The 18114-nt window shown below is 40.4% G+C and overlaps 2 protein-coding genes and 1 long non-coding RNA gene across 3 annotated transcripts; 1 reads left to right on the forward strand and 2 right to left on the reverse strand.

Annotated features, from left to right (window-relative positions):
• Positions 1 to 2017: 2017 nt before the first annotated feature.
• LOC147981497 (uncharacterized) lies at positions 2018 to 3468 on the reverse strand. Its single transcript, XR_015599915.1, has 3 exons — positions 3300 to 3468; positions 2981 to 3168; positions 2018 to 2360 (listed from the first exon to the last, which is right to left on the reverse strand). It is a non-coding gene; the product is annotated as an uncharacterized LOC147981497 (long non-coding RNA).
• Positions 3469 to 8207: 4739 nt separating this feature from the next.
• LOC147981498 (uncharacterized) lies at positions 8208 to 8861 on the reverse strand. The gene has a single exon (XM_087515985.1). It carries the CDS (start codon positions 8859 to 8861, stop codon positions 8208 to 8210), a length of 654 nt encoding a protein of 217 aa, XP_087372111.1.
• A 7612-nt stretch (positions 8862 to 16473) lies between these two features.
• LOC147981499 (uncharacterized) lies at positions 16474 to 17305 on the forward strand. Its single transcript, XM_087517132.1, has one exon. The coding sequence runs from the start codon at positions 16520 to 16522 to the stop codon at positions 17132 to 17134; it is 615 nt and encodes a 204-aa protein (XP_087373258.1). The 5' UTR covers positions 16474 to 16519; the 3' UTR covers positions 17135 to 17305.
• The last annotated feature ends 809 nt before the right edge of the window (positions 17306 to 18114 follow it).

The following is an 18114-nucleotide window of genomic DNA, read 5'->3' on the forward strand; positions in this document are numbered from 1 at the left end:
AGACACTTTTTTATATAGCTTTATGAATCAATAAAGATGTCGTTTAATGAAAAATGAAGAAGTTATATATTGCTATTTACTTGTATACCATGTTTCAACATTAAGTGAAAAAGTGAGTTCCCTGGAAAAAAAAGGACCGACCAATGGTCAAGCAACTGAAAACTAATTTTTGGTCAGTCACCTTTTTTATCCTGCTTGATTACCACGAGGCCCCGCCCTGCAGCAGGTCAGCCCACCTTTTGTCATGTAGATGAAACACGCCAACTTTTTATTGTCCTTCACTACCACGCCATGCATTTAGATGAAACATCGTTGCCTTATTTTTTCTATTCTCCATCACTAACATGCGATGCTTGCATGCAGATGCATGCAAAGCTCCTTGGTAATGCTACATGCCTTCGGATTTATGATTGTACTGCTTGAGATCGACTAGAACGAATTTCCAACATGGCAGGCATATACAAATCTCCATCTTTTATGTTCTTTGTAACATAAAATGACAAATGAATAACATTAATATTGGAGCAAGAAACATCAGCATGTGTCAGATAAAAAAGGATTTTATTCGTGTTGGTTACTTTTCCTTACTAGTAAATCCTTACGTGCAATCCATGTTGATATTAGAAAGTACATTAAATGCACGCATATGTTAGATAGGATATTATTTCCATGTTAATTATTTGATTAGTGCTAGAATTGATATTTGATACTATATTAACTGCACGCTAAACGTGTTGAGCGCTCACCATTGGAGCAACCCGAGTCGTTGGATTGACCTAATTTGATGCCGAAATTTGTTGGATATACCCTTTTAGGTCTTTTTATATTGGTATCAATCAACTTTTTTAGAGGAGCACTCGGTCCAAGGAAACCAATAAAGAAGGCCATCAGATACTTGGGCTTGGTCTAAAACATATCAAAAATGACCCGAAGCCTTGTAAGATATAAGACAATAACGATAATAACAAAGAAAAATAAAAGTAAATAAAAAATAAAACGTTCTAACAAAGAATGAACTAGTGGCATAGGTATCACCCTTTAAAAAGACAAAATAAGGAAAATTCACATAATTTACATATAAATTCCATATTTTTATGATATGCAATAATAAGTGGATTTTCTGAAAAACAAAGAAATTTCCTAAGAAGGTATGAATTAGTCACATTGGAATTACCCTTAAAGAAGAAACAAATGAAACTAAAACTGAAATAATAAAAGCAATGAAGCTTTTCTAGGAAATAATTAAGTAGTAATATTGGTTTTACTCTTTAAGAATAAAGAAACTAAAAAATAATAATGACGAAACTTGCACACAATTGACATAAAAGTTGTGCTTTACTATAATATGCAATAATAAGCATATAATAGTGAAATTTCCGCAAAAAAAAGTTTCCTAAGAAGGAACAAATTAGTGGCATGGTATTGCCCTTAAAAAGGAATAAAATGAAATATAAACTAATAAAACAAGAACAAAAAAATTCAAAATAACGAAGTTTTCTAAGAGATAATGAATTAAGGGCATTGGTATTCGAAAATGCTGAACGGTGGACGAGCACTCTGTGGACCATATCAGCGCCGTCCGTTTTATATATTCATCAGATCCCTTGCGGTATTTACGCGCGCTGTCCCCCCGTAGATGCTCGCCCACGCTTGTATCCCGGCAACCAGAGCTAGCTTTACTGACAGAAGTGACGCGTCCATGTGCCCAAATGACTCCCCCCTCTCACGTGAGCAAATAGAATAATAACCGGTTACCTTCCATTTAGGAACAGTCCAGTGTGCTGCAGAGATTATGATACTAGCAAGAGTCTTTACGGTCACTAAACCAGTAATAATCACGTGCAGATGGATCTAAATAAGTTTATTATTTTGACGCCCGCCTCGTTTTTTCCGCAAATTGCAATAGCATCAAGTATTTCTACGGCCACAAATCACCTTAGCCTACCTTTTTTTTTCTTCACGTCGGACCTTGCAGGTGTTTGTAAATCGCAATATAATCAAAAGTATTTTAGCAGGAATAAAAAATACTTAGCAAATGTTTCAAAAGTGGCGTATAATTCAGGGACAATCAGGGAAACAATATCAGTTCACATAACGAATATACATTTTGAATCAAAGTCCAAATTAAAACACAAATCAAATGGGACCATGTCAAAAGCTAAGGAAATTAGGCTAAAATGGATCTGCACGCTTGCCCCATGATTTTGACGATGTCGGATCACTCCACATTTACCACACTTGGGCATCTTTCTTGGAACTTTTGTGCATATCTGAACTTTGCTCCATTTTTCACATGCCAAAGCATCCGCATGAGTGAGAGCGTACATCTTCTTGGCTATATCAACATTCAGTTCCTCACTCTGTTAGATCGGGGAGTAATAATTTCAGTAGATTGCAAGAAAAGAAAATCAAAATCCGTATCCAAAAAACACAGGAGATAACCATGAGATTGCCTGCTTCTAATTTTACCAAGTACATGGGTATTTTATAACAGCAGACAAGCCACAGTTGCAGTGACACCATGAGTTTCTCAGCATGTAAACATAAATCCATTGGTACATATTCCACAACAATTAAGGATCAGACACATGTACTCACACCGGTGACCGGAGGTAAATAAAAGCAATTAGCTAAAATTGCAGCAAGACAAGAGATAATCCACACCAGTTTTTTTTTATTAGCTTCCTTTCCAATACAAAACTGCTAAATTAAACAACGATGTACTGACTAGCAATCCATGCCCATGCCCACACATACACAAAGTCGACAGTAAATCACAGAGTCGACAGTAAATCACATTTCCCCTAATTCAGTTAACTATAAATTATTAGCAATCCATGCCCATGCCCATGCCCATGAACTAGTAGCCACTAAACAAAATTACAACAGCTAATTATAAATCAGCTAGTTAGTTAAGCCTGAAATCAAACTTGCACAGATTACGCAAAAAAAATATACCAGGTTGCGTAGGAATACCTACGTGTCCAACCACTCGTAGCCTCAGAGCACACTTGCAACACCGGGTCATCACCAACAAATCCCGCATTGCCGCCGGCGCTGCATACGTCTCCGACTCGGCGAATGTCCCCCTCGGTGATGCCAATAGAAGCCTACTAGGACTCAATAGGTCGCGCCGCCGCAGTATGCCCCAACCGCCCATGGCTATTCCTGCAAAAAATTGCCGCCTAGAGGATTTAGGAACCACCGTTGACTTGAAATGGGACAAATGAAAATTTAATCCTTCCTTTTAGCTTGCGGAGAAGATTAGTGGGAGCTTACTCAGGTTGGATTTTAATTACCTGTCTCCTGAATCGGCCTGCGCTTCCATGAAAGTCCATGGATCTGGAGGAGGAAGACGCCCGTCTGGATCTGGAGCAGGACCATCCCCGGTTAATAGTGATTTGCAAAAGGAACAGCCACAACCTGACATGTGGGCCGACTAGGCCACGTGATCCGCAACTATCCCAAAACAGCTCCTCGGGAGCGCACGGGGTCTGTACCAGCTTGCAGTAGGCGGACAAAATTACTGTTCTGACCCATTGTGCAAAGAAAATCCCGATTTGACCTTGTTCCAAAAAAAATTTCGTTTCTGACCTTTTTCGGTGACGCCAAGGTCCATGGCGTCTGGGTTACGAAGCAGACGCCAGGGACCCTGGCGTCTGGCCCCTGGCCCGCACTGCGCGCGTGCCCATTGACCTGCTGACGTGGCAGAGGGGCCAGACGCCAGGGACCGTGGCGTCTGGCCCCGGTAAGTGGATAACGCCGCGGGGCCAGCCCACCCATCCCAATCTCATCTTCTCTGGCGTCTGGTTCGACGAACAGGGGGCAGTTCGTCGCCCCTTCTCTCCCTCCCACCACCATCCCCCTTGATCTACTCCATCAACCCCTCAAACTCACAGATCTGACCCCCCCCCAAGCTTCTTTGAGGTATTCTCCCCCATTCCCTCAAATTTGTTTTTGTTTTCCCCTCTTTGGTTGGATGCATTATTCAACACTAGGTGATGTTAGATGAGTAGATGGTTTCTTTTTTTTAGGAAATTTTTTGTAGTTGATAGATGATTAGGTAGGCAGTAGATGATGTGTAGTTCAACATGTAGGTAAAATCAATTCCGTTTTGTGTATATGTTGTCCATAGGATTTTTTTTTAATTAAGAGGGGTGATGAATATATGATTTGTGTATGTAAAATAGACTTTGGCATACTATATTTGGTTTGATAGATGATGTGTGTATGTGTAGATAATCCTATTGTTGGCATACTATATTTGCAAAAGATATGGTGAAATTTGGTACTCTAGATGATATGTATTTGCATATGTGACACCATATTATTTGACAAATTTATTTGATTGAGATGATGTTGGTATGTTTGAGAATAATTATGTGTGCATATGAAGAAGATAAAAATGTGAAGTGGTATGACAATATAGTTGAATATATAGATGGCAAATTTTTTTATGCAAAAGAGATGATGAAATTTGATTATTGTGTGTGACATGATTTGTTCAATAGAATGGCGGATGATGATTATGAAATTTATTTGATGGTGAAATTTGGTACTCTAGATGATATGTGTGCATATGTAGAAGAAAGAAATGATGTGGTTATGTTTGAGAAGAATGGTGTTTTCATATGGCATAAACTTGGAGAAGGAAATTGTTTGATATTGTTCATGTATTCATAGATGTTTGTGATTTGTTTTGTAGGATGGCGGATGGTGATGGTCCTTGGTATGACGGATTAATCGATGAGTGGGATAAGGAGCATCGTGCTCGTGCCATTGAGAATGGACAGGTAAGAAGCAAGACTGGGTCAATTTTCGTTGTTTCTCATTTGTGTTCTTGTATTGATTATTAAAACATCACTTTATTTGCAACAAGTAGTTGCTATGCGCATGAGGGGTCATTCCGCTGATGACTTTGATTACGACCCGCGGTATGAGGCTTACATTCGGAGATTGGGTCTTCTCCCATTCGTGTTGCAGTTTAAGCGACGCGCTCCGCCGGTGAACCACGCGGCGCTGACCGCACTTGTGGATCGTTGGAGGCCGGAGACTCACTCGTTCCACCTTCCATGTGGGGAGATGACGATGACCCTACAGGACATGGCTATGATAAGCGGCCGTCCTATCAACGGACAAGCTGTTACCGGTCGTGTCAGCGTGGGTAATTGGCGAGAACGGACTGCCGATTTAATTGGCGTTCAGCCCGAGGGCCCTTAGGAAGGCAAGGCCGATACCGCGAAAGTGAGGCATTCTTGGCTAAAAATGGTCAGAGGAAACACCAATCCATGCCCTCAGGATGCCAATGACGTGGTTGTGCAGCAGTACGCGCGGGCCTATCTTTGGTATGTACTAACCAAGGTAGTCTTCTCAGATGCAACCGGGAACTCAGCCCTCTGGATGTTCTTGGAGCTACTCAATAACTGGGATACCCAGTATAGCTGGGGTTCGGCCGCACTAGCATATTTATATCGTCAGGTAAGAGATATTTGCAACCATTTATCTTGCATTTGTCATGCGCCTCCATATCTAACATGTTTGTTTGATTGCAGCTTGACTTGGCGTGTCGGAGGAAAGGAGATACATCCTCATTGTCTGGGTTTGTTTGGAGCCTATCCGTGTGGATGTGGGAGCGGACCCTGGCGTCTGGCTATGCACACTTGCAAAATGCTCTCTGGATCGGGCATCAGACAGATCAGACAGGTGTCTGTTTACCTGCGCGAGCAAAACGATCCAGACGCCAGGGTCCCTGGCGTCTGGGTGTGCACTTATGCAAACAGGAAAAAAGCTCTCTGGATAGGGACCCAGACGCCAGGGTCCCTGGCGTCTGGATCGTTTTGCTCGCGCAGGTAAACAGACACCTGTCTGATCTGTCTGATGCCCGATCTAGAGAGCATTTTGCAAATGTGCACACCCAGACGCCAGGGTCCCTGGCGTCTGGGTCCCTATCCAGAGAGCTTTTTTCCTGTTTGCATAAGTGCACACCCAGACGCCAGGGACCCTGGCGTCTGGGAAAAAGCTCTCTGGATAGGGACCCTGGCGTCTGGGTGTGCACATTTGCAAACTAGGCAAAGTGCTCTCTTTTAAACTTGTTGCACACATTTTTAAACATTGGAAATCAAACAAAAATATGAACAAAGCATAGTTTGCACATAAGTAGTTCATGACCACACAAGGTCTCGAATAACAAGTTCACACACGATGTCTCGAATGACATAAGTAGTTCATGACCACACAAGGTCTCGAATAACAAGTTCATACATTAAACAAAGTCTCGATAGTTCATGACCACACAAGGCCTAGTCCTCCTCTCGTGCATCGCGAGCCCTTGCAAGTTTTCTTGCCCTCTCTTCTTGACGAGCCTCCTTCTCTTTGCGTGCCCTCTCTTGTTCACGCTTCTTGCGCTCACGAGCCTCCTTCTCACGACGCTCCCGCTCCAATCCCCGTGCATAGGACTCCTCGAATAGTCGCTGCCTCCGTAACCAATCTCGACGTTGGTCCTCTTGGACATCTTTTGGTACCTCGTGATCTATCCAAGTGAAGTACTTGCAAAGTGGAGGAGGGGACTACATATAAACCATGATTTTGTTAGACATATGAGTGACAACTTGTTGATGTTTTTTGTATGTACACCTAACATACCGGTGGTATGTCATATGCGTTAGTTGGCCTTCGACGATCATGTGCATAGTTGGGACACACGAAAAACCTTCTACCTTCTGTCCATGACTTGTTGCGGTCAGTGGACACCTTCAGCTTGCAAACATCACCACACCAACATGGTGGTGTGGGCACATCCTTCTCCTTCTCCTTGTCCAAACTAGCCTCCATCCACGTCTTCGGCATGTCCTCTTGGTCCGCGCACGCCGGCCTCGTCCTGGAACCGGATGAAGCCATGCCTACAAAAAGAACAATTGTTAGCACAAGACATAAAGAGAGTAAATGCGTAAATACAGTAAATGAATAAATGCTAGGAATTGTATGAACAAATAATATACCATTATTATTAGATCAACCATCTAGATTAAGCAAATAACCGAAGGCCGATCCATTATCAACCATTCCTCTATGACCACCACCACCTCTAGCACTTGTGCTTCCTCTCCGACCACCACCACCTCTAGCACTTGTGCCTGCTCGACCACCACCTCTAGCACTTGTGCTAGCTCGACCACCACCTCTAGCACTTGTGCTAGCTCGACCACCACCTCTAGCACTTGTACTCCCTCTACGAACACTAGCACCTCTAGCACTTGTGCTCCCTCTACGACCACCACTACCACCTCTGACACTTGTGCTTCCTCGACCACCACCACCGTCACCTCTTCCACCTCGTTCACCATCGGTGCCGCCTCCACGACTTGTTTTTCTTTTTTTGGTTTTCTTATTCTTGCATGTCCGCTCATTGTGTCCCCCTTCACCGCACACCCCACAGTTGATAATGTCAGGAGCCTCCATGAAATGACCGCTAACAAATTGTTTCATGCCAGTGTATCCAGCCAGGTCATCCATATCACCCCTGAACCTCTTAGTTCTCCTTCTACCCTTCGTCTCCACCTTCAGAAGAGGGTCTGGCCTAATATGAGGGCCATGGTACTCAGGCCACTGTGATTGGTCCAAGAAAGGGTGAAATCTTGGTGCCCATGTCAACCTAGTAGCTTCCACACGGAACTCTTGCATCCTCACGGTTTTTCCATCATTAACATGTATGTTTCTCGCCTTCGCCGCCGTTATCAAATGCGAGCATGGCCAATGATACTTACTAGGCCTCTCGCACTGGCACCACCGAGTCTTCAGTTTCACCTCAAATGCAGCACCACCATATTGTCTACCGTCTCGTGTTGTGCCACCTGGCTCATCAATTTGATAGATCATTTCAAGTCTATCGAATATGATAACTTGTTGCCGTGAAGACTTGCTTGCTTGTAACTGCAACCATTCATCAACCTTTTCCGGATAATCCTTTTTTTCACCTATCCATTTTGCAGTCTCTTCAGAATGCCTCTGAAAGTACTCATTAAGCTTGAAGAAGGTGTACTCCACTATTGCAGTCACCGGCAATGCACGAGCACCCTTCAACACATTGTTGAAACATTCTACGAGATTGCTCGTCATGTCGCCATATCGCCAACCACCATCGTCATGAGCGCGTGCCCACTTGTGCTTCTCGCTTAAATTCCTAGTTAAGAACTCTTTTCCCCCTTCGTTCACCGCTGCAAAGAGTTTGTTGTACCGAGCATCGAAACCTTGGGTGGTGAAGGCCACACATCATGGGTAAGGTCTTTGCTGAGCTCCTTGCTCTTACATGCCCGGTAAAAGTTGGCCACGAAATGCCTCATGCACCATCTGTGGTGAAGCTTTGGAAATCCTGGAATAACAATGTCCATTGCCTTGAGTATGCCATGATGCCGGTCCGATATGACGCATACCTCCCTAGCCCCAATCACGTTGTGCCTAACATGACCCATGAACCACTCCCAGTTGTCTTGGTGCTCGGAAGGCACCAAAGCAAATGCACACGGCAACACGTTGTCGTTTGATGAGTGCGCCATTGCTACCATTAGTGTGCCCTTATATCTACCGGTCAAGAACGTGCCATCTATAGACAAGACCGGACGACAATGCTGAAACGCCTCCACACATTGTCCATAACTCCAGAAGGCACGGTGGAACACTCCCTCGTGATCCTCGACCACATGAAACATGCCCGGGTTCCTATGTGCAATCGCGGCCAACAACCTTGGGAGCTGGTTGTATGCTTCTTCATAACCACCATACAACATCCTAATAGCATTTACCTTTGCCTTCCATGCCTTCCCATACTTGACTTCATAACCAAATTGTATTTTCACCGTCCGCATGAGAAACCTCACTTTCACAGTGGGACCAAAGGCTATGTCTTTCATCCATTTGTATCCGAGATACTCAGATGTGAGTTGACGGTGTGTCTTTCTAAGTCATTTCGATGGCGGTTTGCATCTATGAGTGGTATCACAACTTTTCAACACCCATTCTTCGGTTTCTTTAAGCTTTCTTGCACGAACCTTCCATGTGCATTCCTTTTGCTCACACACCACGGTGTAACGCAACTTCATGTCGGAGTGCTCAACATAAATTGGCCTATGGTTTCGAATGGCATAGTCAGCCAACCAAAACTTCAGCATAGGCAAGCTCAGAAACTTCAATCCTTTCTTCAAATAAGCATTCTCGTCCTCATTCTCCACCCTTGGTTATCCTGGATCCGGGCATGGTGTTGGCTCAATCGCCGTCATTCTCATTCCACCGTCAACAACAGCTTTATGGGCAAGGCTGAGATCTTTAAACAAGTGAGTTCATTTTTGTAAGCCCGTCAGCTCAAAGTGGATTTGGTTCTCCTCCTTTGTGAATCCATCCTCGTCCAACTGTTCAACTGGACCCTCGTCATCCGAGTCATACGCATATTGACGCCTAAAAGGCAAGTCACGATCCATGTCCTTTTGCGCTATGTACGCATCCAAGTCACCAACATCATTACCATGAAACCCTTCCTCTTGCTCTTCGTCGTCATCATAAACATCTTCATCCTCTTGAATTACTTCGTCACTAGCAATCACCTCAACTTCATTTGCTTGGCTAGTTGGTGGTTGGCTAGAAGCATTGGGGGCATACAACTCAACCTCATTTGCTTCGATAGATGGTACACGGGGACGTGGTGGGGGATAAACATTGGGGGCATCAACCACAACCCTATGCTCAACAAGTGGCACCATTGTCCTCTCGCTCATGTCATCCATTGGGGAAGAGACATGCCGGTTCAAATCAATGGTAAACCGAGGAGATTCAACCTTGGTGGCAAACAATTCAAGTGACTTGTCTTCCGATTGGGATACTTTTTCCTTGTATACATCCCAATGCAAATCTGAGGTGATAGGCATACTTTTCAGGCGAGATTTGGCTCCAACTCCAACATCATACCTTCCTATTAACTTAACATCAACATTGGTGTCCATCCACTCTAAGACTTGTCTCACTTTTGCAACAACATCCTCATAGCTAGGGCTTGTATCAAAAACCAATGGTTCCTCACCCGTGTCGGCATTGTTACTCAAGAATGCCTCCTTGTCCATGTAATGAACATTAACAAGTCTCTCCATCTAAAAATAACATGAATGGATTTAAGACTTCAATGAGAATTGGTGTGTTTATCCAAATACATCTAATTCTATCCAAATCATATCAAGACTAAATTATTGGTGATGTCCACAAAAGTATCACTAATTAACACACACTAAGCAAAGTTAACCCTAATCACTAACTAACCCTAACCCCCAATCTTTCTACTCAACAAGCATATATTCCTACTACACACCATGCATAGCACTATATTATCAAAGTTAACCAAGCCATTCACACTAACATAAGGGAGAAAACATGAACTAGGGTTCCACCAACATGTATAAAATGCAACCAAAATAACAAGATTTGACAAAAAATAATTGGATGATTTGGGGGAGATTAACAAGAGCAACAAAGTGATGGAAAGATCCACCTAAGGGATGTACCTTTTGGAGAGGATTTGAGGGGGAGCTTGAGGGGTAGGAGAGAGTGTGAGAGCTCCAAGTGTTCTTCAAGCTCGGGTTGTGGATTGGGGAAAGTGTGTGGGGTGGGTCCCACACACTTTCCCCAAGGGTTATTCTGTTACCAGGGCCAGACGCCAGGGTCCCTGGCGTCTGGCCCCTTTGCCACGTCAGCAGGTCAACGGGCACGCGGGCAGTGCGGGCCAGGGGCCAGACGCCAGGGTCCCTGGCGTCACCGAAAAAGGTCAGAAACGAAATTTATTTTGAAACAAGGTCAAATCGGGATTTAGTTAGCCCTATAGGTCAGAACAGTAATTTTGTCCGCAGTTGGCGTCTCCATCTCCAAGCGACGAAAACAGTTGTTTCAAACTCGTACGCCTAGCACACCTAGTCCCTATTCCTAAGAAACAAGCATGGGGGACAGCGAACTGACATTTGATCATCCCGAGGAATTGTTTGATGGCCGGGATAAAGTCCACACGAGCCGCCGTCCACCATAAAATTGCTCTCCATTGGTATTACCCTTTAAGAAGAAAAGGCTAGTCAAAAAATTTGCATACAATTCACACAAAATATGTGTTTTTATATAATATGCAACTATAAGCATATAATGATGGATTTTTTGCAAAAATAACTTCCTAAGAATCAATGAATTAGTGACACTGGTATTACCCTTAAAGAAGAAATAAAATAAAATATAAACTAAAATAAATTCAAAATATAATGCAAAATTTGCACACAATTTACACAGAAATTATGTTTTTATAATATACAAGAATGAACATATAGTGGTGGAATTTTACAAAAAAATATGTTTCCTAAAATGGAATGGATTAATGGTATTGGTATTACCCTTTAAAAGGAAACAAAATATAAAAACAAAATCAAAATAATGAAGTATTCTAAGGAATAATAAATTAGTGGTATTAATCTTTAAGAGCCAAGAAATGAAATAAAAACTAAAAAACAAATTAATGAATTTTTAAGGAATAAAGAATTAGTGGCATTGATATTATCCTCTAAGAGTAAAACATTTAGTCAAATAATGGAAAGCTTTACACAAAATTTACACATATATTGCGCTTTTTATAATATGTAAGTATTAGCATATATGATAGTGGAATTTCACAAAAAAAAGTTTTCTAAAAAGGAATAAAATAGTGGCATTGGTATTACCCTTAAATAAGAAATACAATGACAAAAAACTAAAACAATATCAAAAGAATGAAGTTTTCTAAGAAAAAAATGAATTAGTGACATTGGTATTACCTTTTAAGAAGAAAGAAAATAAACTAAAAACTAAAACAAAATAAAAATAATGAAGTTTTCTAAGAAAGAATGAATTAGTGGCATTAGCATTACCATTTAAGAGTAAAGAAAATGAACAACATTAAATCAAATAATGGTAAAATTTGCACACAATTAAGACAGTAATTGCATTTGTATAATATGCGAAAATAAGCTTCTAACTGTAAAACTTCACACAATAGAAGTTCCTACAAAGAATGAATTAGTGGCATTGGTATTTCCCTTAAAGAAGCAAAAAAATGAAACAAATACTAGAACCAAATCAAAATAATAAAGTTTTCCATTGAAGAATGAAATAGTGATATTGGTGTTACACTTTAGGGAAAACAGAAAATAAAATTTGACAAAATTTGCACATAATTTATATAGAAAATTGTGCTGTTTTATAATATGCAAGAATAAGCATACCATAGTGGGATTTTGGAAAAAAATCTACTTAGAAGGAATGAATTAGTGGAATTGCCCTGAAAGAAGAAAGAAAATGAAACAAAACTAAAACAAGTAAATTATAAAGTGTTCTAAGATAGAATGAATTAGCGACATTGGTATTACCATTTAAGAAATAATTTTTTAAAAAAACTTTGAAAAAGACTTGGCACTTCTTAAATATGTAAGAAATAATCATATGATAGTGCAAGTTTCGCACTCAGTATAATTATACATTTATTATATAATACTTAGGGCTAGTTTAGCAGCATAGTTTTCCAAATACCGTAGTATCCCAAAACTTCGGTATTGCAATGCGTGTGCAATACGTACTTCTGTTTCTTAAAACTGCATTTTTCCTAGTTTTAAGAAAACTACCGATATGTTTGGCTGGTGTTCTTTTATCGTAGTTTTCACCGATTGCTACGCAACTGAACCTAACTTGGAAACACAAAAGAAGCTACACCACCGGATCAATCAGCGGGTGCTAACGGCTGCCGGCTGCATGCGGCGCCATACGGCTGGCTAAAACATATCAAAATGACCCGAAGCCTTGTAAGATATAAGACAATAACGATAATAACAAATAAAAATAAAAGTAAATAAAAAATAAAGCATTCTAACAAAGAATGTACTACTGGCATAGGTATCACCCTTTAAAAAGAAAAATAACGAAAAAAATCACATAATTTACATATAAATTCCATATTTTTATAATATGCATAATAAGTGGAATTTCTAGAAAACAAAGAAGTTCCCTAAGAAGATATGAATTAGTCACATTGGAATTACCCTTAAAGAAGAAACAAATGAAACTAAAACTAAAATAATAAAAGCAATGAAGTTTTTCTAGGAAATAATGAATTAGTAATGTTGGTTTTACTCTTTAAGAATAAAGAAAATAAAACATAATAATGATGAAACTTGCACACAATTGTCATAAAAGTTGCGCTTTACTGTAATATACAATAATAAGCATATAATAGTGGAATTTCCACACAAAAAATTCCTAAGAAGAAAAAAATTAGTGGCATGGTATTGCCCTTAAAAATGAATAAACTGAAATATACACTAATAGAACAACAACAAAATAAAAATCAAAATAACAAAGTTTTCTAAGAAATAATGAATTAGGGGCCTTGGTATTACCCTTTAAGAAGAAAAAGCTAGTCAAAAAATTTGCATACAATTCACACAAAAAATGTGTTTTTATATAATATGCAACTATAAACATATAATGATGGAATTTTTGCAAAAAAAAGTTTCCTAAAAAGGAATGAATTAGTGACACTGGTATTACACTTGAAGAAGAAATGAAATAAAATATAAAATGAAATAAATTCAAAAAATAATGGCAAAATTTGCACACAATTTAGACAGAAATTATGTTTTTAAAATATACAACAATGAACATATAGTAGTGGAATTTTTCAAAAAATATGTCTCCTAAAATGGAATGGATTAGGCCTCTTTTGGTTCATAGGATAGGATTGTCGTAGGAATAGGAAATTTGTAGGAAATGAGATGACATGTATCTCAAATCCTATGAGAAGGAATAGGAAATGAGATGTCATTTGGTTCACATCAAAGGAATTTTTCCATTGAGTCTAGGCTCATTTTTATTTTCCTATAAAATGTGGAGGATAGGAACCAATCCTGTATAGGAATAGGAATCCATTCCTATGAATCAAAGAGCTCTTGAGGAAAAAATCCTATGAGAATCCTATCCTCTAGAATTCCTATGAAATTCCTCCAAACCAAAGGAGGCCTTAGTGGTATTGGTATTACCCTTAAAAATGAACCAAAATATAAAAACAAAATAAGAATAATGAAGTATTCTAAGGAATAATAAATTAGTGGTATTAACCTTTAAGAACAAAGGAAATGAAATAAAAACTAAAAAACAAACTAAAGAAGTTTTTGAAGGAACAAAGAATTAGTGGCATTGGTATTACCCTCTAAGAGTAAAACATTTAATCAAATAAAGGAAAACTTTACACAAAAGTTACACATATATTGCGCTTTTTATAATATGTAAGTATTAGCATATGATAGTGGAATTTCACAAAAAAAACTAGTTTCCTAAAAAGGAATGAAATAGTGGCATTGGTATTACCCTTAAATAAGAAATAAAGTGACAAAAAATAAAAAATATCAAAATAATGAAGTTTTCTAAGGAAAAATGAATTAGTGACATTGGTATTACCTGTTAAGAAGAAAGAAAATAAACTTAGCACTAAAATAATATAAAAATAATGAAGCTTTCTAGAAAAGAATGAATTAGTGGCATTAGCATTACCCTTTAAGAGTAAAGAAAAGAACAACATTAAATCAAATAATGGTAAAATTTGCACACAATTAAGACAGTATTGCATTTGTATAATATGCGAGAATAAGAATATAATTGTGAAAGTTCGCAAAATAGAAGTTCGTACAAAGAATGAATTAGCGGCATTGGTATTGCCCTTAAAGAAGAAAGAAAATGAAAGAAATACTAGAACAAAAATAACATAATAAAGTTTTCCATTGAAGAATGAAACAATGATATCGGCATTACACTTTAGGAAGAAAGAAAGAAATTGACAAAATTTGTACATAATTTATATAAAAAATTGTGTTGTTTTATAATATGCAAGAATAAGCATACCATAGGGGGATTTCGGAAAAAAAGTCTACTTAGAAGGAATGAATTAGTGGAATTGGGATTACCCTGAAAGAAGAAAGAAAATGAAACAAAACTAAAAACAAAATAAATTACAAAGTTTTCTAAGATAGAATAAATTAGCGACATTGGTATTACCATTTAAGAAAGAAAAATTAAAAAAATGAAAAAGACTTGGCACTTCTTAAATATGTAAGAGATAATCATGTGATAGTGCAAGTTTCACACTCAGTATAATTATACATGTATTATATAATACTTAGGGCTAGTTTAGCAGCATAGTTTTCCAAATACAGTAGTATCCCAAAACCTCGGTATTGCAATGCGTGTGCAATAGTACATACTTCGGTTTCTTACAACTGCATTTTTCTTAGTTTTAAGAAAACAACCGATATGTTTGGCTGGTACTGTTTTATGGTAGTTTTGACCGATTGCTACGCAACTGAACCTAATTAACTTGGCTACACAAAAGGAGCTACACCACCGGATCAATCAGCGGGTGCTAACGGCTGCCCGGCTGCATGCGGCGCCATACGGCTGGCTAATTGCTGACCTAGTAAGTCGCGGCCTCGCGGGCGCAATCTACACACGCGCATGGACTCGTGTTGATGGGCTCAATCGGTCGAGCAGGGTAGGGCGTACCTTTGTTCCCACCAGGTGGTCAACTTGTCCATGGCAGCAGAGAAGATGCATGGACGAATCGCACATAAGGTGGACGGCCGGAAGAAGATGGGCCCGCGAGAAACAATCGCAGAAGAGAGCAAAGTAACGATTGCGTTTCTCGGTTTATATGAAAAAAAGAGGCTGGGACTTCCTTTTCTAATACAGCAAAAAAAAACCCGATTTCAAGAAAACTACAGTTTCCGACACTGTTGTATCTATTCATGCCAAACACATCAAAGTATTTAAAACCATGGCTTTATTGAAAACGACGGTATTTTTTGTAAAACTGCAAAAATACAGCGCTGCCAAACGCAGGCTTACATGGATTCTTTTTGCATTTACCCAACTTCCAGAAAATACCCATAAAACCCGACTAAAAAGAAAAAAGACAAGCAACAATTGTTTTTTATTTAAAGCAAAAATTCAAAAAATGCATACAAAAATAAAATAATGAAGCACTGTTGGGCTTCAGCGCAATAAGGAATCGACCGACCCAAAATAGTGATCAGTCTGAAATTTGGGCCCAATAGACAACAACAGTCACAAGAGGGGAAAAAAATAGCAGAAATCTCGAAACAAAAATCAACGGCCAAAATAACCCAGTGACCCACATTTAATTTTTAGGGCACTTACATGTAGCTAAATTGGGGAATAGTTTTGCTAAGTCTGAGTCGATTGAGACTTTGTTATGTCTCAGTCGATACTATATTTCTTTGATTTTGCATGAAGATTCGTATAAAAATTTATTTTTGGTTTTTCATTTTTCTTTTTACATGCTATATCACTTGACTGGTGAAAAAAAATAAAAGGTACAAAAACGGGTCAAGCAGATCAAGTCTGGTACTCCAACATTAGACTGGTAGCTAGCAACACCTCTTTCGGAGAGAGCAAGCAGGAAGCAAGCATGCCCACTGCCAACTGTGAACACCACAGCGCCGCGGCGGCCGCGTCACGCCGCCGACTCCGCATCTGCTTCATCGTCTCCCTCGCCGTACTCCTCCTACTCCTCGCTATGGCCGTCGCTGTGCTAGCCATCACAGCGCTCCGCCCGCACCCGGCCGACACCACCATCTCTACGATCCGGCTCACCTCCGTGTCTCTCTCCCCTGGACTCTCCCTCAACGTGACGCTCGACGTCGTCCTCTCCATCCGCAACCCCAGCCCGGTCGCGTCCTTCGCGCATGACGCCGGCCGCGCTGAGGTCTACTACCATGGCGCGCTCGTCGCGGACGCCAACGTGCCGCCCGGACGCATCGGCGCGGGAAGCACCAACGTGGTGACCGTCAGGCTCACGGTGCTCGCTGACCGCCTCGCCGGGTACGCACCTCAGTTGTACGGCGACGTGCTCGGCGGCGCTGGGGACGTGTCGCTCACCATGCGGACGACCGTGCCGGGGACGGTCACCGTTCTCGGCCTGCTCAGGCACCACGCCGTCGTGCTCACGGTGTGCGATGTCGTTGTCAACATGCGGCGCCCCGGCGCACAGAGCTCGTCGTGCCAGTACCGGACAAAGTTCTAGCTAGCTTACCACCCATGGCCAGAGTTCTGGTTTAGCAATATTTGGATTAGTTTTGGTGGTCATTTACTTGAATCATTATTATCAAACCTAAGGTTGGTGAAATCTCTTTCAAGATTCTGGCGAAGCTTTTATTGTTTTCGATCGGTGATTCTGCAGACAATAGAAATTTCATGATGCTCAAAATTAGATAGAAAATGAATACAGATCAATGTGGTCGATTAAGCTGATGTTCCAAGTTCCAACTCGCAGGTTTGATGAACACCTAAAGCATGACCAACAAATAACTATAGTGCGTACGAACGGGTCACAGAATGGGCATGAAGTAGCCAGTTAGCAACATGAGGTTGTAGATATTAATCTGACATATGTATCTTGTGACCAAACAAAGACCCAAAATTTGAAACTGAAACTGACAAGCAGAGGCAACTACTTCGTGTGACCTTCGACTGAACTCCCATTCTATGGCTTCGAAACTCAAATTTCCGATGCTTAAGAACCGATATAACTCTATATAATTCCAACTAAAAGATTTGCTAGGTGATGGCAGATGAGGATGCAAAATGAGACTATTTTGGTGATGTGCTGAATCGCAGATGAAAATGTAGAGGGTTTAACGCTACAAAGCACCGGTTAGTTTTGGCGATTTGCTGAGTTGCAGATGAAAATGTAGAGAGGGTTTAACGCTTCAAAGCACCAATTAGTTTCAGTGCTGTTTCTTGTCGATCAAAAACATGCAGACTATCAGTATCAGACCTGCAGTGAATGGTTAAAGCACAGACATCCAGCAATGCCAGGAAGTAGAAACGCTGGAATAGACGCAAACTATCATCACAAGTTAATGTTGCAAAAGGATTAACAAAGAATGTGGGCAGCTGAAGATTATTTGCAAGGGCTTTGTATCAGCGGCATTCACCATATACATTGTTGGCTCAATAATTTAAAATGTGTATGATCTATATTTTCGGTGCCAAAACCCAAGA

The sequence above is a fragment of the Triticum urartu genome, chromosome 3A (assembly GCF_056163025.1).
Source record: "Triticum urartu cultivar PI428250 chromosome 3A, HENAU_Tu73, whole genome shotgun sequence".
NCBI lineage: Eukaryota > Viridiplantae > Streptophyta > Magnoliopsida > Poales > Poaceae > Triticum > Triticum urartu.